Below are 26,875 nucleotides of genomic sequence, written 5' to 3' on the forward strand. Positions count from 1 at the left end.
TGTTTCTTTCTGTTTCTAAGAGCTCTTTATATGCTGGGGAGGTTGGCCTTTATCTGTGACTTAAGTTGCAAATACTGCCTGGCAGTGTGTCTTGGTTTTGCTTATGGTTTTTTGCCATGTGAAAGTTTCAAAAATTTTTGTCTTTTCTTTTACTAGATAGTGAGTCATAGTTTTCTCATCTAGACTTGAAAGGAATTCACCCATGTTTTTGTTCAGTATGCGGTCAGATTTTTCTTTTGGTTCCATTGTGAAATAAAACAGATTCACAAAACCACACATAACAAGTGAGTTTTTAGAAGGTAAACACGTTGTAACTGCCCCCTGTCTCCCTGGTCAAGAAATAGAACTTGGGGGGTCCTCCTGAGGCTCCTTCTCTGTTGCTTGTCCTGTCCCAGCACCTTCCCTCCCTGTACCAGAAATGCCTATCCTGACCTTTCCATTCGGCATTTTCTTGAATTTCTTTATGGGTTTATCACTCAAGTGGGCATCCCTGGACACCACAGTTTAGTCTTGCCCGTTTTCTTAAATTTGATATGTCTTTAAGTCTCTGAGTCTCCAGGTTCCCCCTCCATTCCTTTCTCTTTTTGTGTTTACAGTCTGTTCAAGAGCCACAGCTGTTTGACCTGGAATTTCCCACAATCTGGATAGTGTTGATTGTGTATTCATGGTTCGGTGTGGTGTATTCTTCTTTCCTCCCTATTTCCTGCCGATCACCAGCTGATACCTAGGTGGTATTTTAATTCAGCTGTTCCTATTTCATTTGTTAATTGGAATATTTTATAAATAGATGTCAGTGGTATTGTTCATATGGCATAGGCAGGATAAATGCTTCTCCTAAGCATTGGTAATTTACTGTGAAATTTACCAATTTTCATAGTAAGGAATTATTTCCTCTCATCTTCTGAAGGTGACCATTTAAAAAATATAAACTTGAGGATTTAAACCTTTCTGACAGGTTTCACTCAGTTGCACTTATTATCCTTTTTGAAGTTCACATTGTCCCATCTTCTTTGGCCAGTGGGGTGTTCCCCACTTTCATCTGAACCTTTTGGTTCTTTTGTCCCTGTCCTGCTCAGCCACTGCTTCACTCCACACAGTGCTTTTTCTCTATGAGGGGCTCTACCTAGGAAGGACCCAGAAAGGAGCCAGTTTCAGAGGGAGCCTCTACCAGCTCCTTTGTCTTTACCATGGACACTCTGTGGTCACTTGCTGTGGGAGTAGCAGAAACACTGCCACTTCCAGCTGCAGTTCTCCCACTGGCCCAGGTACTTTCTGGTGTAAACCTGTTGGCTCTTAGGGCTTCTGTCGTTCTCAGGTCCATCTGATGCTCCATTGCTTCCCTCTGTTTTCTTTCGATGCCCCTATCCTATGGGTCGCTGTCCGTGGTTTGTTTTTAACCGCTTGTATTTGGGGGGTCTGCAGGACTCCTTGTCATCTAGTTTTGTTCTAAATGTTCTCCAGTTTTTGAGTTTTTAAATTTAGTTGCTTTATGTAGGGACTCTGAGAGATTCAAAAACTACACCACTGTTTCTACCATCTTTCCAGAATCCTCCTCTGCTTTCATATTTTACATTTAGATCTGTTGAATCATTTCAGATGTATTCAGGTGGATGGCACAAGGTGTGGGTCCAATTTTCGTTTTCCAAAGGTGTTTCCAATTGGCCCAACACCATCTAATTCACCGTCTCAAAGTTAGTGATTTGAGGTGCTACCGTCATCAAACACTAAATTTTTATATGTACTTGGTCCTAATTTTTGGATTTTCTATTTTTGTTCCATTGGTTTGTCTCTTGATTTGCAGTGTACCACATTACTCTTAACAGCTTTTTAAAAAAACATATGTGGCAAGTTGAGTTCCTCTGGAAAATCCCAGCCAACATCTCTTTGAATAATCCTTCTTTTTTTTTTTTGCGGTACGCAGGCCTCTCACTGCCGTGGCCTCTCCCATTGCGGAGCACAGGCTCTGGACACGCAGGCTCAGTGGCCATGCCTCATGGGCCCAGCCGCTCCACGGCATGTGGGATCTTCCCAGACTGGGGCACGAACCCGTGTCCCCTGCATCGGCAGGCGGACTCCCAACCACTGCGCCACCAGGGAAGCCCCTTCTTTCATTTTTGATTCCTTTTTGAATTCAGATTAGAAGTATATTAGATCTTCTCAGTCTATTTGTGTCTCTTACCCTCTTTTTCATATTTTGTATTTCTGCCTTTCTGATCTGTGTTGAGAATTATTTCCTCAGAATACCTTCCAGTTCAAAAATTTTTCCTTCAGCTATGCCTTATCTGTTCTTTTTCATTTCTAAACTTTCTACTTGGCCATTCTTTATGGGCCCTTATTCCTTGCTCATGTTTTCAAACATCTTTTATTTCTCTATCAGGGTTGTTTCATATTTTCCAATTGCAATATCTGAAAACTTTGTGGGTGTTTCTATTTTGTTTCTGCAGGCTCTCCTCGATCCCTTGTTTCCTTGTGTTTTGTGCTTCTTAACTGTGAGCTACTGCTTTCCTTGGAACTTTATCTGGGGGAAGTCTTTGAGGACTGAGTCACAGTTGTATTGGATTAGAGGTCGTTTGCCTCTGCCAGTCTCAAGGAGGGTACTACAAACTCACAACCCCTTCAGTAAAGTAGATTGTCGCCTTCAGGGTTTTTTTTTTTTTTTGGACCACATGGAAAATATGAGTTCTAAGTATATACCTGTACAATCATCTCATGCAGTTAAGAATCCCACACTCCACACACTAGGCTTTCTTTCTGTCCCCCTTTCATTGCAAGTTTATTTCCTATTACCTTTAAGCCAAGGATGTAAACCTTTGGGGTTTCAGCTTTATATAGGCATTGCCTTCTTGACTCTCCACCTTGAGGGGAGCCCTTGTCTTTAGGGCCTGTCCTCCTGCACCTTTTGAAGCTGTGAAGGGAGAAGCCCAGAGTCTACAGGCTTCAGCAGAAGTCCTCAGGGAAAAAGCTGGCATTGATGCTTATTACCTTCAGGAGTTGATACTCCCACTTCAGTTTTGGCCTCAGATTCCTCCTTTTAGTGTCATTCATAGGCAATGCATTTTAATGTTTAATTTAATTAAAAATTTTTTTCACTTTTCATTTTGAAATAATTTAGAGTTAAAAAGAAAAACTAGTAAGAATTTCCATATATCCTCCATCCAGGTCCCCCAAATGTTAACATCTTATGTAACCACAGTACAATTATCAAAATGAAGAAATTAATACTGATATAATGCTGTATCTATAGACATTATTCAAATTTCTTGAATTGTCCAACTAATATCCCTTTTCTGGTCCAAGATCTAATCCAGGATCATACATTGCACTTAGCATTGTACTTAGTGTCTTTTAACCTGGAACCTTCTGTCTTTATCATTTATATCATTGGTAATTTTTGAAGTGTTCTGGCCAGTTGTTTGGTAGAAAGCTGTTTTAACAATGCATCCTTAAAAAATACCTTTCATATTTTATCCAGCATGTCACTCACTACAGTTGGTTGTTTGGGATTTCTAAAACTGGAAGTCTTAAGTTGATTTTTAAATTATTTTCATAGACTCTTTAATTTTTTTTTTTAATGCAAAAGATGAACACATTAGGAGTCAGAATTTTAAACAGATACAAGTTATATGTGTGACTTTGCAGTGAAGCCTTGGGATCATTCATCCCTTATACCCAGGTGTCCTTGTAAGGATTTGACCTTGTACCTGCTAAGACTTCAAACAAATTGAGGAGTTCGGCAAAGGAAAGGAGCTAAATGTTCTGTCAGCTCTTTTAAGAATTTTAAGTTGAAATCATTTTTAAATTATGTCATCAAGATAGTTTAAGACCCTGCTTGCTCCAGGGAGAATTAGAAGAAAGAGGCATTAGCTCCAACTTTATTAGAGAACTTAAAGCAGTCGTTTATTTAATAAAATTGTCAACGATTTAACGTGCAGTAGTTGTAAGTGAGGATCTTGCTTTTAGGTTTTATTTGTGATGTGTCTTTTTACGTCCTTTGTGCATCAAAGGATAGAGTAAGGAGGCTGGAAGCCATGTCTAGACATCAGCTCTGTAATGAGAGCTTTGGCATCACGAAAGCTGACCTAAGTTGCGAATGGCTTTTAGGAGGCAGTGTGCTTGCGGCTAGAGGTGCAGGAACAGAGATTCAGGCAACCCACAAGGTTCACAATCATGTCAAAAGTTCCATGAGAGTACGTTTTATATTGTCCATTTGACAGGACGTTATTTCACTCTTTCACACAATTACGGAGTTTTTAGATGGTTCAGCTATCTTGTCCTTGATTAGCAGTGCAATTCCAAATTGTAATGTTACTGTGGGAGATACAGTCCTCTTTATGACACAGATTCTAGACATTTATGTCCAATGGGACCTGCCTGGGCTGGGTTTCTCAAAATGTTTAATACTAGAACATTATGTTGTTGTTGTTTTCCTTTTTTAGTTCTTAACGCTGAAAATCAGAAAGGAGGCACAATAAATTTACGAGAACAGCGAGAAAAGAGGAATCACACACTCTGAACCAAACTGGAATCACACACTTTGTGTCAGAATTGAACAGAGATCACTACAAAATATTCTTGAGGGATTGGATACTGTGAAATGTACTAAGTAAAATATCTAAAGATGATTATTGTGGAGTTTTAGTTTGTATTTACTGTGTAGGAAAATGAGATTGTCTTTGAGACACTTTTGAAGTGTCTGTATTGAGATGTCAAAATTGTCGAAATTTGTTGGCTAATAGGTATTTCATGAGAAGATCAACACCAGCAATAGAACACAGGTTCTCCTTCAAGTACGGCAGCAGTAGTTCTACTGTGGAAGTAACTTCTGACGTGAAGGAGGCCCACTGCACTTGCAGAGCTCCTTGTCCTCAGTCCCCTCTGGAGTCATTCTCTTCTCCACATGCTGTGCTGAGTGATGGGTACCAGCCCCTGTTATTTCTCCTCGGTGGGCACTGAATGATTTTTGGTTTATCTTCTTGTACCCACCTCTGGTTCTGACAATCAGTGGCCTAGAGCACTGAGTGTTAACACAAACATCACTAGCAACGGTGTTAAACAAGTCTAAACACAAAGGTGTTCTGTGCGATAATTTTTTAAAAGATTACTTGTATGATAACCCTTGTCATTAATGTACAAAATGCTTTTAAGTGACTTGTAATTTGAATACTTGTGATGTATACTTGCTTTGCTTAATATGTGTGGGCAAAGCAAAATCTTGTGTAACAAGTCCTTAGACTTTTGTGGATTAGACTTTTGACACATCAGGGGCCAAAGCAGAGCTGACCCTGGCTGCCTGCGGCAGAACAGTGAGGGCAGCACAGTACTGTGGGGAGAACTGCCTACTTCACTACTAGAAGAAAAGAAGAGAAAGTTAATGTTGAAAGATATATATACATCATTACAAATTTGGAGAGATTAGAAAGTCAAGAGAAATGCAATAGTTGTTTGTGTCAGTTTACATTTAGCATGTGGTAAAGGACTATCACAAAACTGATTTAAAAATCGAAAGTTAATCTGAAAAAGACTAATCATAATTTACATTAATAGTGACGTCAGGTTTGACTCGAGTTGGTTCTTAACATTTTAAGGTAAATAGACTCTTGCCGGGCTTGTGAATGACTGGCAAAGTCACACTAATGACCTTTAGTGAGGCTCTCTAAAGGGTAGGTGGGTGGTGATGCTTATTAAAATACATTTTGAATCATGGGATTCGAGATGCAGGGGCCTCAGGTCATTGGACATAACTAACTCCCTTGTTTACAGAGAAGAAACTGGGGCCCGGAGGAGTTCTGAAGCTTCTCCAGGCCAGCAGCCCGTGAGCTGGAGTGCCTGCGTCCCGGCCAGCTGTGGACTCCGGGTGCCACTGGCAGTCACCGAGGGCAGGTCCTGGTTTGCATTCAAGTTAAGATGTCCAGCTCGAATGCTGTGTGATATTCTCCTACCTAATCCCTAAGATTAAACTTTCTACCCAGAAAAGGCAACTGAAGAAGGGTATGAAAGTAGCTTTATGAATCTAAGTCCTTGTGCAGCCTCCCTCTGTGTCTTAGTCTTAGGGTTGATATTCTCTCTTGCTTAGCCTTTATTCATCTCATGTTTAATCAGTGTGCCTAGAGTTGCGGAGAAATAAAATACTGTTTGTTAGTTCAACTTTTAAAACTGCTTTCAGTTTTCCCTTCATCCCCTGTTGGATCCCTAAGGAAATCAGCTTGTAAACTGTGGATTAGGCATGGTGGTTTGCCTTATAAATTCAACCTTTCGTGGAATGAGATGTCATTGTAAATTTAAAAAACCATGATTTCATCTCCTGTACAGAGGCACCAAAGGGCCATTTGTTCAGGAGGTGTGTACTCTAGCTATTTCTTCAAGCTGTCATGCTTTATTACTGTTGACTTCCCTTAGGATCACAGACACCTCTTCCAAGGAATAATCTAGAGGTGTCACAGTTATTTAAAAAACAAACAAAACCTGTGTAATAAGCATCAAATAGATATCAGACCCCCAACCTTGGTCTTTTGGGTTCATCCAAAATTAAACCAGCAGGTAGTCCAATTTTTAATAGGTTTATATAAACTCTATTTGATTCACAACCCTCCTCTATACTCTCAGATGGTGAGCAGACAGGAGTGATGATTCATTTGATCTTTTTTCCTGCAGGAAGGACTGCAGATGAAGATTCCCTAAAGCAATTTTGGATTAGATTTCATGAATTATCTTAATCACCACACACAGTATATACCTTCGTGTGATAGAATTTGAGAAACAAACCATTATCTGTTAAGTCAGTATGCTGTCATTAAATAACTAGATTGATAACTAGCCTGATAGTTTTAATTGGTAATAGGTGGCTATCTATTCATAGTAGAACTTGGAATGGTGAAAGAAAATTGTGATTTCAGGGTCCTTTAAGGTCCAGGGGGAATTGGTCTATTCCCACTATGTATTTTAGCCTAAAAGAATATTATAAATAAATGATAATTTATAGGACACTCAACAACTTCTAACACTTGTCTTTGAAATAAGTTTGAAAACAAATATATACATTTTAAAGTTTCCATTAACTGTGGGTTATATTAACATTTTTTCACATAGTTAGCTTAGACTGAAAATGTTCATTAGTGTTAGAAAGTTGGGGAAATGGCTTATCTCGTGTATTTAAATGTTTGTATGTTTGTGTACTATTTCAGCTCAGAGGGCAACACTTAAAATGTACTAACTAAGCCACTGTTCCGTAACAGCTGGTTTGTAAAATTCTGGTAACATATACACTGAAGGATTACGCAGAAGTAGTTATCTTGCCATGCACTTAAAAAAAAACAAAGAAACAAAAATACCAAACTAAAATGCTTCTGTCCTTGTTGGTGCGCCTGTGAAACACATCTCTGGGGAAGTTACATGACTTGAAATATTCTCATCTGTAAACTATATATAAACTTAAGGTGACATTCTTATAAACCAGGACCCTAACCAAGACAAAATGCCTATTTTTAATCCACAAATGCCTATTTTTTATCCTTACTCCTTAGAATAAAATTAAATGTTCTAGGGACTTGCCTGCTGGTCCAGTGGTTAAGACTTTGCCTTCCAGTTTAGGGGGTACGGGTTCAATCCCTGGTCAGGGAGCTAAGATCCCACACGCCTCGCAGCCAAAAAACCAAAACATAAAACAGAAGCAGTATTGTAACAAATTCAATAAAGACTTTAAAAATGGTCCACATCAAAAAAAAAAAAATCTTAAAAAGAAAAAAAGTTCTAAAGTAGAACAAAAATCCTGAGTCAAGTGACATAGGCTTAATACTTCATACCCCTACAGAGATTCTAATACTGTGGGAGTGCTTGGTAAATACTTGACTATTTAAAGTCCAAGTAAATGACTGTGACTGACCAGTGTTTTGCCTTTTAGAATCTTTATAAACAGATTTAGATAAACAAGTGCCTTTTTAGAATGAATGTTAATAAACACATGGGAATTAGGATAAAAAACTCAAGGCTTATTAAGAGGTAAGCCGGAGTCTTTGTGGAAGAGCTCCTGATGTTAGAGCTTGCTTTTTACTAACTTCTCTCTCTTAAAGCTGTAATGAAGTGCAATGGAACCTCCAGTATAATGTAACATGTCTGCTTTATCCAGAAATCAAACCTTCACCTGAATGTTTTAACTCAGTCCAAAAAAGCTGCTGCATTATCAACATTTAACATCTGAGCATCATTTAAAAGAGTAGTTCTGTGACCTTAACCAGCAGTCTACAACTGCCAGTTTTTTCCCTGTGAAGGATATCTTGGTATAATAACATCCTTACTCTTGTTTTTTGAGATGGGTTCATTCAGAAGTTATTCGGGAAGTCAACAGATAACACATCTGTGGTCAAAACAGAGCACCACACTTTCCTTTAAACTTGGCTTAATGTTTGAATTCTAAACAGAGGTTGCAGGTATTTTATCTTTGCAGTAGTTTAGAAATTCAGAGTTTTACATAACTTTATGTGATCCTGGAAAAGCTGATACATTCTCTTTTTAAATAGAAGGCAATGTTAGCAGAAAAAAGTCTGAAAAAAGAAAAAACAGAAAAAAGTCTTATAGTGTAAGTGAATGCAACTTCTTCACTTCACTGGAAGCAAACTGTTTAGGGGTAAAGCTACCAGACTCCCAACTTGCCACCTCCAAGTTCCTACTTCCAAATTCCTCTGCACTCTTAGTGTCCTGTGTTCTCACCATCAAGTGTCTCTGCTATTAAAGGGAACCCCGGAGGCCTTGTTTTACCTCCTCTATTCAGTTTTCCAACAAATTGCCTCCAGGATGTCTTTTACATTTTTAAAAGATCCACATCCCGTTAATTGAGCAGGTTCTGGAACAATGAAGGCCTTTTTCTCAAGTTTATAGTACAGCTGGGAAGACAGAAACAATTAACTATTTAAATTACAACTGAAAATGCTAAGCACTTTTAAAGGGTTTGGCCTAAACCAGGAGATGGAAATGCCTTCTCTGAAGATGTCACATTTCAGCTGAAACTCGAAGGATAAAGGGAAGCTATCCAAGAGAAGAGGCTTGCTGGTCAGAGGAAAAGCAACAGAGCTGCAGCTTGAGAAGCCAAGGGGAGAGGGCAGAAATGAAGTGGCCAAATTGGGCGTCGGTGGGTGAAGACTATATCATTAACCAGAGAATAGTGGATGTTTTACGATCATACCAGCTCCTCCGAGGCAATGACTCTGTCTCCGTTACTTCACCCCACTCACTCACACCTCAGCTTACTCTCCAGATTCTGCCCCACCTCTTCAAGAAAGGTCTCCCTGTTGTCGCCAGCAACCTTTTGTCAGATCCAATGGGCCCATTTTGGTCCTTATCTTAGGCCTTCCAGTTGTTTGTGGCCCTGCATTGTTTATTTTCTGGCTAAATCTCCTTTGCATGCTTTTGCGTAGCCGGAGCGGAACTCTCCTAAACTTTTCTAAACAGGGTGCTCTTTGACCAATAACTGAGGTAATGTTTTAGAAAAGTCAGAGTCTTGAAAATAGTGACATAAAAACTTCGCCAGAAGGTGGCAGGGCATGATTTTAAGGTGCTCAGTTATGTTTCATCGACCTGCTCCCCCCACCCCTGTTCCCTGGCCCACTCTTAGAACTTGGCTGTCCCAACTCTATTCCTTGGGACCAATCTCAGGCTCTTCTACAGGCTCCCTGAGCAATTGCAACCCCCAGTCCAGGCTTTAGTTTACATCTTTGCAGCCACTTAGTCCTCAGTTCATGTCTACCCAAGAATGCACCTTTCAGCTCCACACCAGACTACTTGCTGTCTTCACTAGGATGTCTTTCAACGACATCTCAACAGGGAATTCCCTGGTGGTCCAGTGGTTAGGACTCCACGCTTCTACTGCTGGGGGGCCTGGGTTTAACCCCTGGTTGGGGAACTAAAATATCGCAAGCCACGCAGCCGGAAGAAAAAAAAAAAAGACATCTCAGCATCTAAAACAATCTTCATCCCCAAACCTTGTCTCCTATTTTGCCTATATAAGCAGTGGCACCACTCCATCTAGTTATCAAAGCCATAAAACCTACAAATCATCACCCTTGATTCCCACAGACTCACCCAATCATTACCAAGTCCTGTACCTCCTTTATCTTTTGATTCTATTCACTTTCCTCTATTCCCTCTGCCACTACCTTAATTAAGACCAGCCATCATTTCCTCTCACCAAAGGAGCTTCCCTGCCTACAGCCTTGTCCCCTTTTGAACCAGCAGTCTTGAGCAAGCAGATCTGATTTGATCCTTTTGTTTCCCCGAATCAAACCTTTTAGTGGTATCCACCAACATCAGACAGTCAAATTCATTCACCTGGCTTCCCAGGTTCTGGAGGACCTGGCCTCCCCTTACTTCTCAAGCGCATCCCTCCAGTCCCTTGTCCTGCTCTATACTGTAGTCAAACTGCCACCTTCTCATCTCAGGCTTGTGCACATCTGTGTCCCAGTCTAGGACCCCTTTAACAGCTCATGCCTCTTAACCTTTGGGACCCAGATGAGATGGAGACTTTCTCCGTAAATCTTTTATGTAAGGTGGTTCTCCTACACCAGCATACTGCGTTTCCCCAGGATAAAGACCTGTCTGCTTTTCTGCATTCTTAAGGTTGTTAGATCTGTGAGGGGAGAGGCGGTCTTATTTACCCCATCATTTTTTTTAGCACCTCGAATGGCAGATATTTTAAAAGTTCTAAAAAATGTAACTTTCAGCTTTTCTGATTAGAAACCTGCAGTTAAAACTTAGGAACAATCTGCTCTTAAGAAGACCCACTCCTGAAAAAACAGCCTTAGGTGCTCTCTAATTAGGCAGAACACTTGCTCAGTAACCTTCATTTACATTAGCTGACCTAATTAGACATCATTTAAAAAATGCCAGAGTGCCCTCTTAATCCAACAGTCCCTGGTGGCCCTGACCCCGCATTCTTCTAGCTTGCCTCAGGCTCTTCTTGGTGGTCTGCAAAATCTTGCTGTTTTTTATCCTCTATGCATTTTCTTTTAATTCTTTCTTCTACTGCCTCTTTTCTACCATTTCTTTGTCTTTTTTGTTTGAAGTGTTCAGAAATTACCAGCCAGAAACAGTGTTCCTTCTCAAAAAACTAACCAAATAGCTAACAACAGGTATATTCTTTATCTCTTCATAGCTCAAGTTTCTACTGTACAGCCTACTTTATTTTTAAAGACTTCTGGATTCTGAGATTTCCGGATGCCTACTGGCTGTTCCTGGATGACACACGTGTCGCCAGTCTACTTCAACAGCCACGAAGGAGGGGGTCAGGAAAGTTCTTACTCTATAGCCGACAAGATCTGCTCAGGTTAGCTGCTTGCAAATATTTCCAGAAATAAAGTTTCAATAATCACATTTGCAAGAAAGGTGTCAAATAAGAATTAGGATATTTGAAACTCAGAAACCACAGAGCAAATATAAAATGGTTGCTAGTCTTAAGCCAAGCCAAAAGTCAATTTAAGTTAGGCGCAGGGTAGCTCATTCTGCTAATAGTATTGCTTCCTGTGGAGGAGAAGGAAAGGCCCCCAGAGGCCACGGCAGCTTGACACGGAACAGCAGAGCAGAGACAGGAAGAGGAACTGGCAGCAAAGGAAGAAGGGTGAAGCCACTGGCACTGGGCATTTGTAGGTATAGGTGATTTAAGTCAATTTTCAAAGCCAGAGGATGCTGGAAAGACCCTGATTGAAAATGTCTGATGGGTTAAACTGTGAAGTAGTAAACAGAAAGGAGTATGCCGTGTTGAAACCTAACTCTAAAAATGAACAAATCTATACAGTCTTATCTTCTGAATGTCACTAGCAAACATGATGTGTAATCTTTTAAAAGTGCCAAAAGTAACAGTTAAAGGATTAAAAAAAAAATCTATATTCTGACAGGTATATAATTTAAGATACCATGACACATAAAATCACAATCCCCGTGTAATTTAGTCTCCCTATATAGCTAGGAGGCCCCCCAAAATCCCTTTAAAATGTATTTTGCCCAAATCCCATGTGTTTAAAAAATCCCTTAATTTGAAACTTCTTTTGGATAATGTTTGAACTACTCAAACATTAAGAGTAATAAACACCTTCAATTCTTAACATGTATCAACAAAGTGCTATTGTTTTTCATCTCCAGTAGTGCATTTTTTGTCAAGAAATTTATTAACCTTTACAAACACTATTTTCACTCAATCATTCATAAAAAATGATTTCTGAGTAAATCTGTAATAAAACCATATAATGTTCATCAATGCATTCAATAAGACCAGTTTCATCCATGGAACATAATAAACCACTTTAAAACAGCAGTTTTCATTCACGTCATGTAAGGCTGTCAAATTAAAAGTATTCCTTATAATGGGTTGTTACCCAAGAAATCCATTTCACTTCATGTAAGACTGATGGATAGATCCTCTAAGAGTAGAATCTGTAAGTAGACTTCACCTCTTTGGTCACCTTTTCAGTCTCTCTTTCAAACAAGTTTCACAACAGGAAAATATTTGTGAGCAGAGAAATCAAATTCAGGAGGAACCTGTAAAGAAAACAAAGTCAATTTATGTATCTTATACATATTCAGACAGTAAACAAAATAAAGACTACTATAATTTTAGAGTTTCTCATGTTTTTAGAGACAAGGCAGCACAAAAGAGATTTAAAAGAAAATGATGTAGCTTATCTCTGGTTTATGAAGGTCATTAGAAAACATGCTGAGCAGCGGTTTTCTAACTTCAGAGAATAGTTAACAAAGGAAAATGGACTTAAATTACAGGAAAAGGTCATGGGCCAGCAATTCTTTTTTTAGTTCCAGGGTCGCTGATACTCCTGAGCAATGAAATGAATCACTGCTAAAGCAGAGCAGGAGATAAGAGAGATCACAGAAAAGTAATGGGAGTAAACAAACAGACGTTACGCATATAATGGGCAAATGCCACCAAAAATGCCTCGGTGGTTGGCCTCTTCTGCACTGAATGTTGATACAGCACTAATGATACAACAGCATTACCAATGGAAGCTTACAGAATCTTCCATGTCCTGAGCCATTAAAGGCTCTAATTATTGAAGCATTCACTTTTCTAAAGGCAGATGACTTTTTAAATAACTCTCCCATAAATTTGTTTACACACATTTTTTTATTACCTTAAGTCATTCAGTAATTTACATGGAAGCGAAGACTTTAGAGATTTTAAGTCAATAAAATCTTTAAGTTTCAAGGAAAAACAGCAAGCTCTGATCTATTTTCTGCCACTGAATCTCTTTTAGAATAGTTTTTATGAGCGTTTTGACTTTTTTGTAATATTTATTCATCTTACTGAAAAAAAAAATGAAGTTTTACAATAAATTAAGACCACTTATTTTCCCTACAATATACTTACCTTAGATTCCTTTTTGTGTCCTCCTGCCAATAACTTCACAACCACAAAGTTGGGTTTGGCAACCTTTAAAATTCTATTGACCTAAACAATGAGCAACATTAAGCTATCAAAACATAAAATTCATAGTCAAAATGTATTGATTTATAGATAATAAGAGGAAATTGGCACGATGTACGTGTTGCTATTTTATTAAAATATTTTATTAAAAGGCAATTTAAAAACATGAACACCATCATACGTCTTTTAGTAACACAGAACTCTAGTAGTCAACCATGAAGACTTGAAAGGGCTACTGTATCTCTTTTTCATTAAAATGAAAGATATTACACTGCAAAGTCCTACAAAGACAATACAATGTAGTGTTTGGGGCATGGACTCTGAAGTTAAGCTGTCCGTTTTCAAATTCCAGCTTTGCCACTAACTAGCTATGAAACCTCTGGAAGTTTTCTAACCTCTCTGTTCCTTAGTTTCTTCATCTGTAAAAATAGGGATAATAATTTACCTTTCCCACAAAGATTTGTTCTGAGGATTAAGTGAGTTAATATATATTATGAGCTGAGACCCACACCTGGCAGGTAATAAGTGTCCTTTAAGTGTTAACTGTTACTTCTGACAACCATTTGTCTAAAAGACTTCTGAACACATGAATAACAATGGAATGAAATATTCACTTCTCTTAAGAGGAAGTAATGGGCAGCTTGAAGGAAAATAAGTTCCCATTGCCCTCTTAGTGACCTCACTTGACACATCACCACGAGTTCAGTAACTGCTTCTCCTCAGCTCCAGATCACACATCCACTTACCTACACGACTACTCCATTGGGACATCCAAAAGCCATGTCCAAAACTGAGCTCCAGACCTTCCCAGCCCTGTCTCCCCCATGCTCCAGCCTACAGTCTTCCCTACATGACTCAATCTACCCTGGTGGTGCTCAGGCCAAAAACCTCAAAACCATCCTTGACTCTTTTTCTCTTACCCCACATCCAATCCATCACCATCAATCAATCCCATTGACTAGGCCTTAAAATTCACAGAGGACGCAATCACTTCGGATCCACTAGCACCACCACCTTTCAACTGGATCATAGCTATGGCCTCTAACTGGCTCTCCTGCTTCCACCCTTGGTCCCACCACAGTCTATTTTCAGCACAGTGGCCAGAGTGATCCTTTAGAACAAAAATCAGATCTGGTCACATCTCCGCTCAAAACTCTCCAACAGCTCACCCCCTTGTTCACCTCACTCCAACACAAAGCCCTTGGCGGGCTTCTCTGGTGGCGCAGTGGTTGAGAGTCCACCTGCCGATGCAGGGGACACGGGTTCGTGCCCCGGTCTGGGAAGATCCCACATGCCGCGGAGCGGCTGGGCCCATGAGCCATGGCCGCTGAGCCTGCGCGTCCGGAGCCTGTGCTCCGCAACAGGAGAGGCCACAACAGTGAGAGGCCCGCGTACCGCCAAAAAAAAAAAGCCCTTGGCTGTTCCTCAAATACAACAGGGCACACTCCTACCTCTGCACCTTTACACATAGTGGATCCCTCTGCCTAGAAGGCTCCATCCCCAGAGGGCCACGTGACTTGCTTCTTCACCTTCTTCCAGGGCTTGCTCAGCGGCCAACTTATTTAAAAATGTCTAATCCCCTCCACCTGCCTCCTTGTAGCATTCACTATCCCTATTCCCAGCTTGATCTTTCTTCATAGTACTTATGATCTTCTAATACACTATATAACATTTATTTATTCACTGCTTGCCTCCCCTGCCCCCAGGAGGGCCCAGATTTCTGTGTTTTTTTCCCTGCTGGAACCTACCAGAGTGCTTAGGACCTAGTAGGCACTCAACAATATTTGTTGAGTTAAATAAATGAAGTCCACTAAAAGAAATATTCCATCTATTACAGGCACCTTCCTCTAATTTTTATACTCCCCCCTTGTATTTTCTTTCATTACGTGACTATATATGATTTTTTAAAAAAGTCATCTCTCTCCTACCCCTCTTCCCTAAGGCACTTAGCAACCCTCCTAAGAAGCAAACACTGTTATTAATTCTTATGTATCTTTCCAGAGATATGTTATATTCATATAATATTGCCACACATACATGTAGTCTTCCTTTCTTCCCCTTGACCGAAAGGGCAGCATACTATACATACAGATTTTAAGCTTGCTTTTTAAACGTCTTATATTCTGAAGAACATTCCATTACAGTAAATAAATATCTTCCTTGTCCTTTTTAGGGCTGCACGGTACTCTACTGCACGATGAAAAGTCATGTAACAGTTCCCTCTGATGGACACTAAAGTTTCCTCATTTTTTTACTATTACAAATCCTGCTGTAATACATACTCTTGTATATTCATCACTTCTCACATGTGCACATGTATCTATAAGATAAATCCCAAGAAGCAGAATTTCTGGGCCTAAGGACATGTGATTTTTGACAGATTGCTAAAATACCCTTCCATGGAGGCTGTACCAAGATATACTCCACAAAATGGTCTGTGTTACAGGTAACTCTCATTTACAGAATAAATGCATTTCAATAAAATCAGGTATAAATTATGAAACTAACAAAAGGCTGAAACAGTATTTTATATTTTACAAGTTCTAAACTCTGTAGAATGATACTCAAAATAGTCTTCAAAAACAAGTCTTTATTTTAAATGGTCAAGTGGAATACAGTTATTTTTACTTCCTGTGATAATTGACCAGATCATTTTTTAGACTTAAGATTTATATAATTATATTTTAATACAGTAAACTACAAATCAAAAATTTTAAATCTTAACAACTGAACTGTGCATCAATCTGGATCTTATTTCTATTCTTTCTGCTTACTTTATGGTTCTAAGTCTTCATTTCTCTTTGCATTGATTTCTAAATGTACACAAAGGAGATATTTACATCACTTCTTTCATCAAATAATTTTAAGTCTGACAAGGTTAGGTTAGCAAAGCTATTTGAAATCCTTAGCAGAAACACTGACAGGCTTCATTTATTAATACTATAAGGTTCGTTTTATAATTAAACTGTACTGTCATCCAGTAGTAAGATAGGTACTTCCTGCCAAGCTTTTCCTCTAGAATTACTGTGACTGCAGTCTTACCTCATGGTCTGGGTTTGGGATATTTTCCAATATCATTTTTGCCTGCTGAAAGTGCTTACTAGCTGCCACATACAGTTCTGGAGACTGAGGAGGAGGGCTATATTTATTGAGGTCAGACATTTCCTAAAAAAAAGAAATACTATTATTTAAAACATGCTTAATATGAAAAAACTCTAAAATACCTTTTTTTAATTAAAGAATTCTACACTGATTATCCATTCACATACAGACACTAAAGCAAACATTTGGCATGTCCCTATTTTTTTTTTTTTTTTTTTTTTGCGGTACACGGGCCTCTCACTGTTGTGGCCTCTCCCGTTGCGGAGCACAGGCTCCGGACGCGCAGGCTCAGCGGACATGGCTCATGGGCCCAGCCACTCTGTGGCATGTGGGATCTTCCTGGACCGGGGCACGAACCCGTGTCCCCTGCATCGGCAGGTGGACTCTCAACCACTGCGCCAACAGGGAAGCCCCCTATTCAATTTTCAACCTTCATATACCACACCTCATATTATTCTCATGTTTAAATAACTGTTAATGTGATGAGTATATCCAAAATCAAATAATTTTCCTACTATTTAAAACTGCTATTTTATTACTTTATCCCATTGATCCAATACTAGTTTGACTTGACTATTTTAACAAAATGTCTAGGTACGAACAGCCCATATCCAAGGAGGTCTAAGACTAACTATTTTACAATTATTTTAAGGAGCAGGTTCACCTTGAACTGCAGATAGTGCACTGGCGGTGGTGTCATTACACTGTTGAATGGAGCAAATCTGTGCTCGTATCGAACTTGTTCACTATCGAGCTCAAACTTGGGTTTTCGTACTTTGCCATCCATGTCAAATGCTACCATGGTCTACAGTAAAAAAAGAGAGAAAAACAGATGGTATTAATATGAAAATGTGAACATCCTCATTAATACAGAATGGAAAACAAGAAACAGCTATTTACACATAGTTAATCAAAAAAAGGCTCAGAAATCAGAAACAGGGAGAGAAAAACTGACTTTAGTATTCATTTTGATATCCTGAGCCACCTTTTATACAAAAAAATGTTCAAGTTCCAATATCTAATATATTACTAATTTTCCTAGTGAAATGATGCCACATGCACATTATTCTTCCTAGTGCTTTTATAATAGCTTTGAAACCTTCAAGGAAAAGCTCCTGAAGAGAAAGTAGAATATAATTTTTATAAGAAAAGCATTGGTCCTGTTTTTCAAACAGAAGTCCATATTGTTTTATGTATTTTAATATAAGTTGCCTTAAATAATTTCTTGAACTGCCAAGCACAACTTAAGAGTTACTAACTCCTAAAAATGGCTGCTTTGCTTAAGCCATTTACTGTGGAGCTTGCCCCATTCCTAATACACTTCTAAAAAAAATCCAGACCCCATCTCTTCTAAGAAACCTTTCCTGATCATCAATCAGAAGTAAACTCTTCCTTCTCTTAGTACCTATGCCACATATATGTCACCTGGCCTGTCATTAACTAGGCACGTGACACAAGGATCACATCTGATTAGACTTGGTATGCTGCAATGTAGCCAGTACAAGATATCTGACACATGACAAGGGTTCAATATTTGTTAAACAAATTAGTAAACCACTAGACTTTGAAAAAAGGTAATTTTCAAGCAGATAGTAAAAATAAAGGTGAAATTAGAACCTGGAAAGAATCACAGAAGAGGGTTCATTTTATTGGGTTGGCCAAAAAGTGCCTTCGGTTTTCAAGAAAAAATAAAAGACACATTTTTCATTTTCACCAAGAACTACATTGAACAACATATTTACCCTTTCTGTTCCACTACCTTCTGCATTTTTCAGGCAACTTCATAATTCCATCTTCCCAAAACTTTTTATCTTTTTGAGCAAAGAACTGTTCCAGGTGCCTTTCACAGTCTTCCAGGGAATTGAAATTTTTTCCATTAACAGAATTTTGTAAAGACAGAAATAAATAGAAATCCGAAGGTGCAATGTCTGGTGAATACGGTGGATGAATCAGAACTTCCCAGCCAAGCTGTAACAGTTTTTGCCTGATCATCAAAGAAACAGGCAGTCTTGCGTTATCCTGATGGAAGATGATGCGTTTTCTGTTGACTAATTCTGGATGCTTTTTGTCGAGTGCTGCTTTCAGTTGGTCTAACTGGCAACAGTACTTGTTGAAATTAATCGTTTGGTTTTCCCAAAGGAGCTCATAATAGAGGACTCCCTTCCAATCCCACCGAATACACAACATCACCTTCTTTGGATGAAGACCAGCCTTTGGTGTGGTTGGTGGTGGTTCATTTCACTTGCCCCACAATCTCTTCCATTCCACATTATTGTACAGTATCCACTCCTCACTGTCCGTCACCATTTGTTTTAAAAACGGAACGTTTTCATTACGTTTAAGTAGAGAATCCCATGCACAAATATGGTCACGAAGGTTTTTTTCACTAAACTTATGTGGAACCCAAACATCAAAGCGATTCACATAACCAAGCTGCTGCAAATGATTTTCAGCGCTTGATTTGGCTATTTTGAGTATGTTGTCTATCTCCCGCGTAGGATAACGTTGACTGTTCTCAATTAATACCTCAATTTTATCGCTATCAACTCCAACTGGTCTACCCAACCATGGAGCATTGTTCAGCAAGAAATCTCCAGCACAAAACTTCGCAAACCACTTTTGACATGTTCGATCAGTCACAGCACCTTCTCCATACACTGCACAAATCTTTTTTTGCGTTTCGATTGTGTTTTTACCTTTCTTGAAATAATAAAGCATAATATACCAAAAATGTTGCTTTTCTTCCATTTCAATATTAAAATGGCTACACAAAAATTCACCAATTTTGATGTCATTTTTAAATGCACACTGAATATGACAGCTGTCACATACAATCTAACAAAATTGTTTCAAATGAAGTTAAAGACAACTAAGTGCTACCAGAGCCATCTTACAGAAAAAACTGAACGAACTTTTTGGCCCACCCAAGAATTAAACAATGTAATAGCAATGTAGCAACTTACTTTAAACATTCCAGCACACATATTCTGATATGCCTGGCTCATTGTGATCTCTCGGCTCAATGGGCGAACTGTAATTAGAAAGAAAATCATCCAAACTCTTTCCCTCTTCCTCTTGCATTACTGCAGGAGAAATCTAAATTTTAAAAAAACCTTCTTTCTACCTTGTTTACTAAATTAAAATTTCAAAGTTTGTTCCTACAGGCTAAATTTTATTTTATGGCCCAAATATACAAATAATAAAATATAGCAGAAAGTTTAAACAGTAACTGTGTTCCCAAATAGTTAAAACCACAAGATTTTAGTATGAATTAATTGTAATTTCTTCTCAAGTCACAATACAGGGACTTCTTTTATAGGAAAGCCATGGATACAAGTCACTTAATGACCCACCCAAAGTGTTGAAATCTGAAGGGAACACAAAGCACTATTTTGTAACAATTGTAGCCTATCTGTACCCTCCCATGAGTGATTAACAGGGGAGTCTCTCTGAAACATTTCTTTCTCCTCATGGTCCTTGGGCAGTATGCTGAAGTGCTCTGTGATCATCCTTCTGTGCTGACTGTAACAGCACAACTCCAGATTTCCTTCCTTCCTGAACTGTCAGCCTTCTGTCAAAAGAGTATCAAAAGTCTCCTGCTGTCTTGTTCCTTAACCTATCTTATTCCATGTGGCTACTTCTTCTTGTCCTAAGGTCCTCTGACACATGAAATAGCAAAGCAGTAAAAGAAAAGCAAGAAAAGGAACCAAAAGGTTTGTACCAATATTGTGACTCAGTTTCTACCCTTATACCTTCTGAAGAGAAGATGGGTGAGAATTAAAATATAATGACTAATTCACCCATTAAAATGCACAGGTAGCTCACTCCAATGTTACTTATTTCTTAAGTTTAAAAATAATTCACAGTCTCATGCAGCTCAATATTAAAAAAAGAAACAACCCAATCAAAAAATGGGCAGAAGACCTAAATAAACATTTCTCCAAAGAAGACATACAGATGGCCAAGAGGCACATGATAAGCTACTCAACATCACTAATTATTAGAGAAATGCAAATCAAAACTACAATGAGGTATCACCTCACACCAGTTAGAATGTGCATCATCAGAAAATATACAAACAACAAATGCTGGAGAGGGTGTGGAGAAAAGGGAACCCTCTTGCACTGTTGGTGGGAATGTAAATTGATACAGCCACTATGGAGAACAGTATGCAGGTTCCTTAAAAAACTAAAAATAGAATTACCATATGACCCAGCAATCCCACTACTGGGCATATACCCAGTGAAAACCATAATTCAAAAAGACATATGCACCCCAATGTTCACTGCAGCACTATTTACAATAGCCAGGTCACGGAAGCAACCTAAATGCCCATCGACAGATGAATGGATAAAGAAGATGTGGTACATATATTCAATGGAATACTACTCAGCCATAAAAAGGAACAAAACTGGGTCATTTGTTGAGAAGTGGATGGACCTAGAGACTGTCATACTGAGTGAAGTAAGTCAGAAAGAGAAAAACAAATATCATATATTAACACATATTTATGGAATCTAGAAAAATGGTACAGATGAACTGGTTTGCAAGGCAGAAACATAGACACAGATGTAGAGAACAAACATATGGACACCAAGGGGAGAAACGGGGTGGGTGGGGGTGGGTAAGATGAACTGGGAGATTGGGATTGACATATATACACCAATATGTATAAAATAGATAACTAATAAGGACCTGCTGCTGTATAAAAATAAATAAAATTCACAGCACCTTTCTTTTTTTTTTTTTTACCTTTCTTCTTTTTTTTTGTTTTTTTACTACTACGGCCTTTCTGCTGCTCTTCCATTATCCTTTCCTCTGCCATCTGAGAGCCATCGGCACGACTTAATGTTGACATCAACCATGCATAAAGGAATTCAGAGAGATACCTTAATGGAAAGAAAATGTTAGTTAATGGCAGATGTCTAAATGAGATAGCTTGGTCAACGCAAGTACTAGTATTAATAAAGAGATATTTTTTATAATGCTTTAAAAGTTTTTTTCAAAAACAAAATTATTCAATTAGATAATTGACAGATTAGATCTTACAAGAAATGGGCATTACAAATGATTAACTTTCCCTTACTTGTTGCCACACAATACGGAAAATTTTGTTTAATTTCCTACAATGATATGAGTTTTACAACTTTTCTAAAGATTTCTGGTGGGGAGGGACAAATTAGTCGTATGGGATTAACAGATACAAACTACTATATATAAAGTAAGATAAGCAACAAGGATTTACTACACAGCACAGGGAATTATACTCATTATCTTGTAATAACCTATAATGGAACAGAATCTGCAAAAGTACTGAATCATTTTGCTGTACACCAGAAACTAACACGATATTATAAATCAACTATACTTCAATTAAAAAGAGATTTCTTGATAATTATGTATATATATGTAAATCAAATGAATGGCCATTCAATTGTTTTTACTGTATCAATATAGGTCACATTTCTCCAAAACCTATTAAGTAAATGTCTTATTTTGTTATTAATTACAAAAGGAAACAAATACAGAAAAAATTAAAAATTATAAACATGCTAGCATATAATTTACTTGAGTTTATTCAATAAGGAAATGTGATACAGATTATTCCACCAGATACTAAATTTTCGTAAGTTTAAACTAACAAACAATACTTTCTCTTAAGCCAGAAAAGCAGTTTAAATCTAGGATATGAATATATATTCTTTAAATAAAATTAAGGACCACTACTACATTAATGAAAATCAAAGATTTATAAGAAATTTTATTATGATCAAGTTTGAGTGTATGACACCTATTCCCCCAATTTTTCAAACAGTTATAAGGCAGGTTATAATATTAAAACACATTAAAAAAAAACATAAAAAAGAACATTTTAAAGCAAAACAAGGGAATTCCCTGGCAGTCCAGTGGTTAGGACCTGGCGCATTCACTGCAGTGGCCCAGGTTCAATCCCTGGTCAGGGACTAAGATTCTGCAAGTCATGTGGCACGGGAAAAAAACAAAAACAAATGAAAAGATACACCTGGAATGACTTAGATACTGTATCTTAAAGCTAAACAGCACTACGCTTCCTGGCAGTTAAAGCAAACCAGTATATATATATATTTTAACGTATATAATTTCACATGGAGAGAAAATCATTCCTGGCAATGAATTTAAGAAAAGCATTCAATATAGTATACTTTTATAGGATACAAATGAATTTTTTCCCCCATCACACTACAAAATGAGGGTTTGTAACCTCTCTTAACTCAATGAGAAGACTTTTTTTCTTCTGTTTTTTTCTGCCGTGCGGACCTTAGTTCCCTCACCAGGGATCGAAGGCATTGCCCCCTGCAATGGAAGCGCAGAGTCTTAACCACTGGACCACCAGGGAAGTCCTGAGAAGATTTCTATAGGGAACTAATGATACCTTTTAACTATCTAACCGAAGGACAGACGAGTAAAGGGGGTAGCTGGCACAATCCAGGACTTTCCTTTCAAATATCAGATATTTCAATGAGCTTTTATTAAAGTGCTTTATCAAAATTAATACACAATTATATCTAATTATATCTAAGGAGAGTTATAATTATATCTAATTATATCTAAGGAGAGTAAGTGTGCTAATACTCTATACCAATTCTGGCTCCCGTTTCAACAGCATAGTGTGAAGGGCTGCATCAACCTTCTCTGCCTATCACAACAAAACATCATAACATTAACTTTCTTTTTAACGTAATGAGAGAATTACAAAAACTCAGGACCAGCAGCAGTCTTACCAGGAAAGCAGTTAGAAATGCAAATGATTCGGTGGGTCCTACACTAGACCTAGTAAACCAGGAACTCTAGGAACAGAGCCCCAGCAAGTTGCTTTCCAAGTGATTATGATGCACGCTAAATTTAAGAATCACTGTTTTCTACTGATTTTAGAAGGGTCCACATGCTTTAGGAATCACATTCATGAAGAACAACAACAGTGTATATATACCTTGTGAAAATATTGGAGCCCAATCTGTAATTCTGAAACTAAAAAGCAGTTAAAACTAACATGAAAGTAGACCAGAAGGGTACTTACAAGCAGAACTAAAATTTCTTTTTTTAACAAGAGAAGAAATGAATCTGCTCAAGTATTCAGGTAAATTTCTAATGGAGTATTTATCTGAATATCATTTGCCAATCCATTGTGCAAAAAAACATATAAAAATTGTATCTTGAGAGATCAAGAGCACAAAAGCTTCCAGTTAGCTGCCTCAAACCACAATACTTGAGCATGTTCCCCTATAAAATGCCTCGTTTGAATAGGGGTGTCTAGTAAGAATTAATAATAAAAAAATCCCAAGTAGCTATAACAACACCTGTTGGTAAGAGTTGTTATCTGTTTTTCATAACCAAGAATTACCTGTGAAGAGCCCTAGCAGCCATGACCACAAAACCATGTTAACAGTGTAGAAAATAATGACTTTCCTGCCTCCACCAGCAGTGACTCCAGGGAATATACAATATCTTAAATACCAATTTAAATATGAATTAAAAAGATGAACTAAGATCTAATTAGTTATATTAGGTATATCTTAGATATATTAAGATCTAATATATTAAACTTAGCTGTCTGTGATGGGCAATAATAGGTCATTACTATTTTAAAATTACCAAAACTAAATTACCATACTTTACTAGACTAAGAAAAAGATGCAAGATAACTGAATTCATTAGCTCTCAATTTTCTTATTTTATTTCTGTGACAGCTATTTCACACCTAAAATATTCTCAAGCATCCTCTTACCAGGTTTATCTCATCTCCAACTGAAAGCAAAGAACTACTCTGCTGAAGATCACCTATTATCAACTTCTTCAAAGCTCCTGAGACAAATCCTCAGGGCCATAGTTTGCAAGTTATACTCCCAATGATAATCTTAGCCATAATTTCTTCTCAGAAGAAAGATCTGGTTCAAATTTTGAAACTTTAATTCAGTTAAGTACATTCCACAGCTAGTACATAGAATCACTGCAGTCAGTGCAAAATGTATGTTAATCTTTCTCTTTGGAAACCACAAAAGCTCGTCACTTAATCTATTTACTTTGAAGCCACTTTTATTAGTGAATTTTAAATAAATATTACAATGGCTAGAAAAAATATATTTGTACATTGTTATGACACTTAAGATGTTTAAGATGATCTAGCTCTAATTTTCAACAGATATTTTTCAATTGTCCCACAACTAAATTTCAAATACAGTAAATAAAAAAGTACCTTAAAGTTACACTCTACTTTACAGATACTCTCTCAGATGTTACGTATCCCACCCACCACCAATTTTAACTCCAACTGCTCTCTTACCAATATATGTAATAGTACTCGTGCATGCTGTAGAGTTCCAATTCAAAGCCACTTAGAAGATACTGTATCATAATTCGAAGGTTATGGTAAAGGACCCAGGTACCTAAACAGGCCAAATGTTGCCTTTGGGGCTCCTGTTTCAACAGCATAGTGTGAAGGGCTGCATCAACCTTCTCTGCCTATCACAACAAAACATCATAACATTAACTTTCTTTTTAACGTAATGAGAGAATTACAAAAACATACAGCTAAAAATAGCACATGAGCAGAAAATGTAAATCTCACCACCTCAAGAATTCGTACTTTCAAATGCACCTTCGGTTAGGTCTACATTCAAACTTCTCATTTCTCAAAGCATAACATTTATCTAAACATTTCCTAAATTAAAAAGATATCCATTTTATAGTACAAAAGTAAAAATAACTGACTTCATAACTCTAGTTATATTATTAATATGGTTCTGCTCACAAATTTACTTGAAGATTAATACATTTTTATTATAATGTAAACTTGCTCTAATTATAACTACAGCTCTACACATATTTTACAATTCATCCCGATTATCAAAAAAAATAAGATGTTTCAAGGTTTGGATTACTGTTTTGTTTTGTTCTGTAAACGCTTTCTTTGGCATACATAACTGTTACATTTTAAGTCAATTCACCATATTGAAAAATTAAATAGCCAAATTACTGTTCCAAAGAATTGTTTTTGAAAATCTGGTCAAGGTATATGAATTGCTTAATTTTGGAAGGGAGGGCAACTTGTTGGCTCTTACCTCATCCTGCAAGGTGGCAAATTCCTCAAGAATATGACCAAGCTTATCTCTCTGTCGAGCCCTGTTATGTCCATGGATCTGAATGAGACTACAGAATGGCTGCAATACACAAACAGTTTGTTAACCGTCAATATGAAATATGCTTATACTAAAGAAAATTAACATTCAAAAGTTAACAAGTTTTCAAAATCTTGTTTAAGGGAAAAAAATGTCTATAAGAATCATGCTATGCATACTTTTTACATAGGTGTTTCTTTTTAAGAAACAATACTGGAATTTATCAATAGCTAGAGGAATGGCTGTTTATGAAACTTGTTTTCATATGGCAAAAATATCTTCCTTCAATCTTTAGATATTTTCCCACAAATTAAAAAGGACAGTTTCTTTTTTGCTTATGTCAAGCCAAAAGTCAATGTTCAAGGCTGACACTTCTCTGCTGCTTTAAATATACCAGAATGCCTAATAATTAGATAATGGCTAATACCTACAAACCCTGACTAAGGTTCTTTATTCCTATTCTTACCTACACAGTATTCTCATATAAAATATTGTAACATTTCACGAATCAGACAACAGACAGAATCAGAAGTTTGTTCTGATTTAAGAAGTATGCATTTTAAGATTCTTTAAGGATAATAATGTTTTACATTTGCATACTTTGACAGATATTATCTCATTTAACTGATAAGTAGCCGATAAGAGGTATAGAGGCAGTATTAACGTTTCACTTTTTAAAGATTGAGAAGTTTACAGAAAAGTAAAGTGATCTGCCTAATAACAATAAAATGTTAGTAATAAAAATAAAATCTGGTCTTTTATTGGTTTTCCTTTCATCAAACCATGCTGCCTTTATATCTATACAGATTATATACATATATACACACACACACACACACACACACACACACACACATATATATATTTAGTAACTGGAATTAGGCAAGAAAGAGCTGTCTATAAAGAGCTTGTAATTAAATAAGAATGATTTATAATTAATCACCTACAAGGTTTTTATTTTTCCAAATTATTTGAGATTTGAAAAAAGTCCATGCTCTCATCTAAAAGTGATAATTTTAATTTTACTATAATCCTGTTCTCATTAAGGCAGTACAAAGATAAGTGCCTGGGGATGTTACCCATATTCTTTGTTTATAAGGTCAAAAATAAATAAAGTTTTTGTGTCCATTTTAAAAAAAAAAGTGAACTCCTTTCTTCCCAGACGGAGGTCATAGCTTATTCTGTTTCTGTGGTCCCCAAA

At 37.5% G+C, this 26,875-nt stretch overlaps 2 protein-coding genes across 3 annotated transcripts in view; one reads left to right on the plus strand and one right to left on the minus strand.

The window, feature by feature from the left end:
- GOLM1 (golgi membrane protein 1) overlaps window positions 1–9,703 on the plus strand; it is a 58,619-nt gene extending 48,916 nt beyond the window's left edge. For both annotated transcript variants that reach the window (XM_079926653.1, XM_079926652.1), the window contains exon 10: window positions 4,437–9,703. In XM_079926653.1, coding sequence (XP_079782779.1) covers window positions 4,437–4,513 — 77 coding nt within the window. In that variant the 3' untranslated portion in view covers window positions 4,514–9,703. The remainder of the gene's footprint in view (window positions 1–4,436) is intronic.
- Window positions 9,704–9,782: 79 nt separating this feature from the next.
- The window catches only part of NAA35 (N-alpha-acetyltransferase 35, NatC auxiliary subunit), an 89,201-nt gene continuing 72,108 nt past the window's right edge, over window positions 9,783–26,875 (minus strand). The window contains exons 16-23 of the mRNA XM_079926081.1: window positions 25,618–25,716; window positions 24,840–25,018; window positions 21,272–21,408; window positions 19,483–19,550; window positions 17,184–17,324; window positions 16,460–16,582; window positions 13,361–13,441; window positions 9,783–12,519 (exon numbers count right to left, since the gene is read on the minus strand). Coding sequence (XP_079782207.1) covers window positions 12,460–12,519; window positions 13,361–13,441; window positions 16,460–16,582; window positions 17,184–17,324; window positions 19,483–19,550; window positions 21,272–21,408; window positions 24,840–25,018; window positions 25,618–25,716 — 888 coding nt within the window. The 3' untranslated portion in view covers window positions 9,783–12,459. The remainder of the gene's footprint in view (window positions 12,520–13,360; window positions 13,442–16,459; window positions 16,583–17,183; window positions 17,325–19,482; window positions 19,551–21,271; window positions 21,409–24,839; window positions 25,019–25,617; window positions 25,717–26,875) is intronic.

Source organism: Stenella coeruleoalba, assembly GCF_951394435.1.
Source record: "Stenella coeruleoalba genome assembly, chromosome: 7".
Taxonomy (NCBI): Eukaryota; Metazoa; Chordata; class Mammalia; order Artiodactyla; family Delphinidae; genus Stenella; species Stenella coeruleoalba.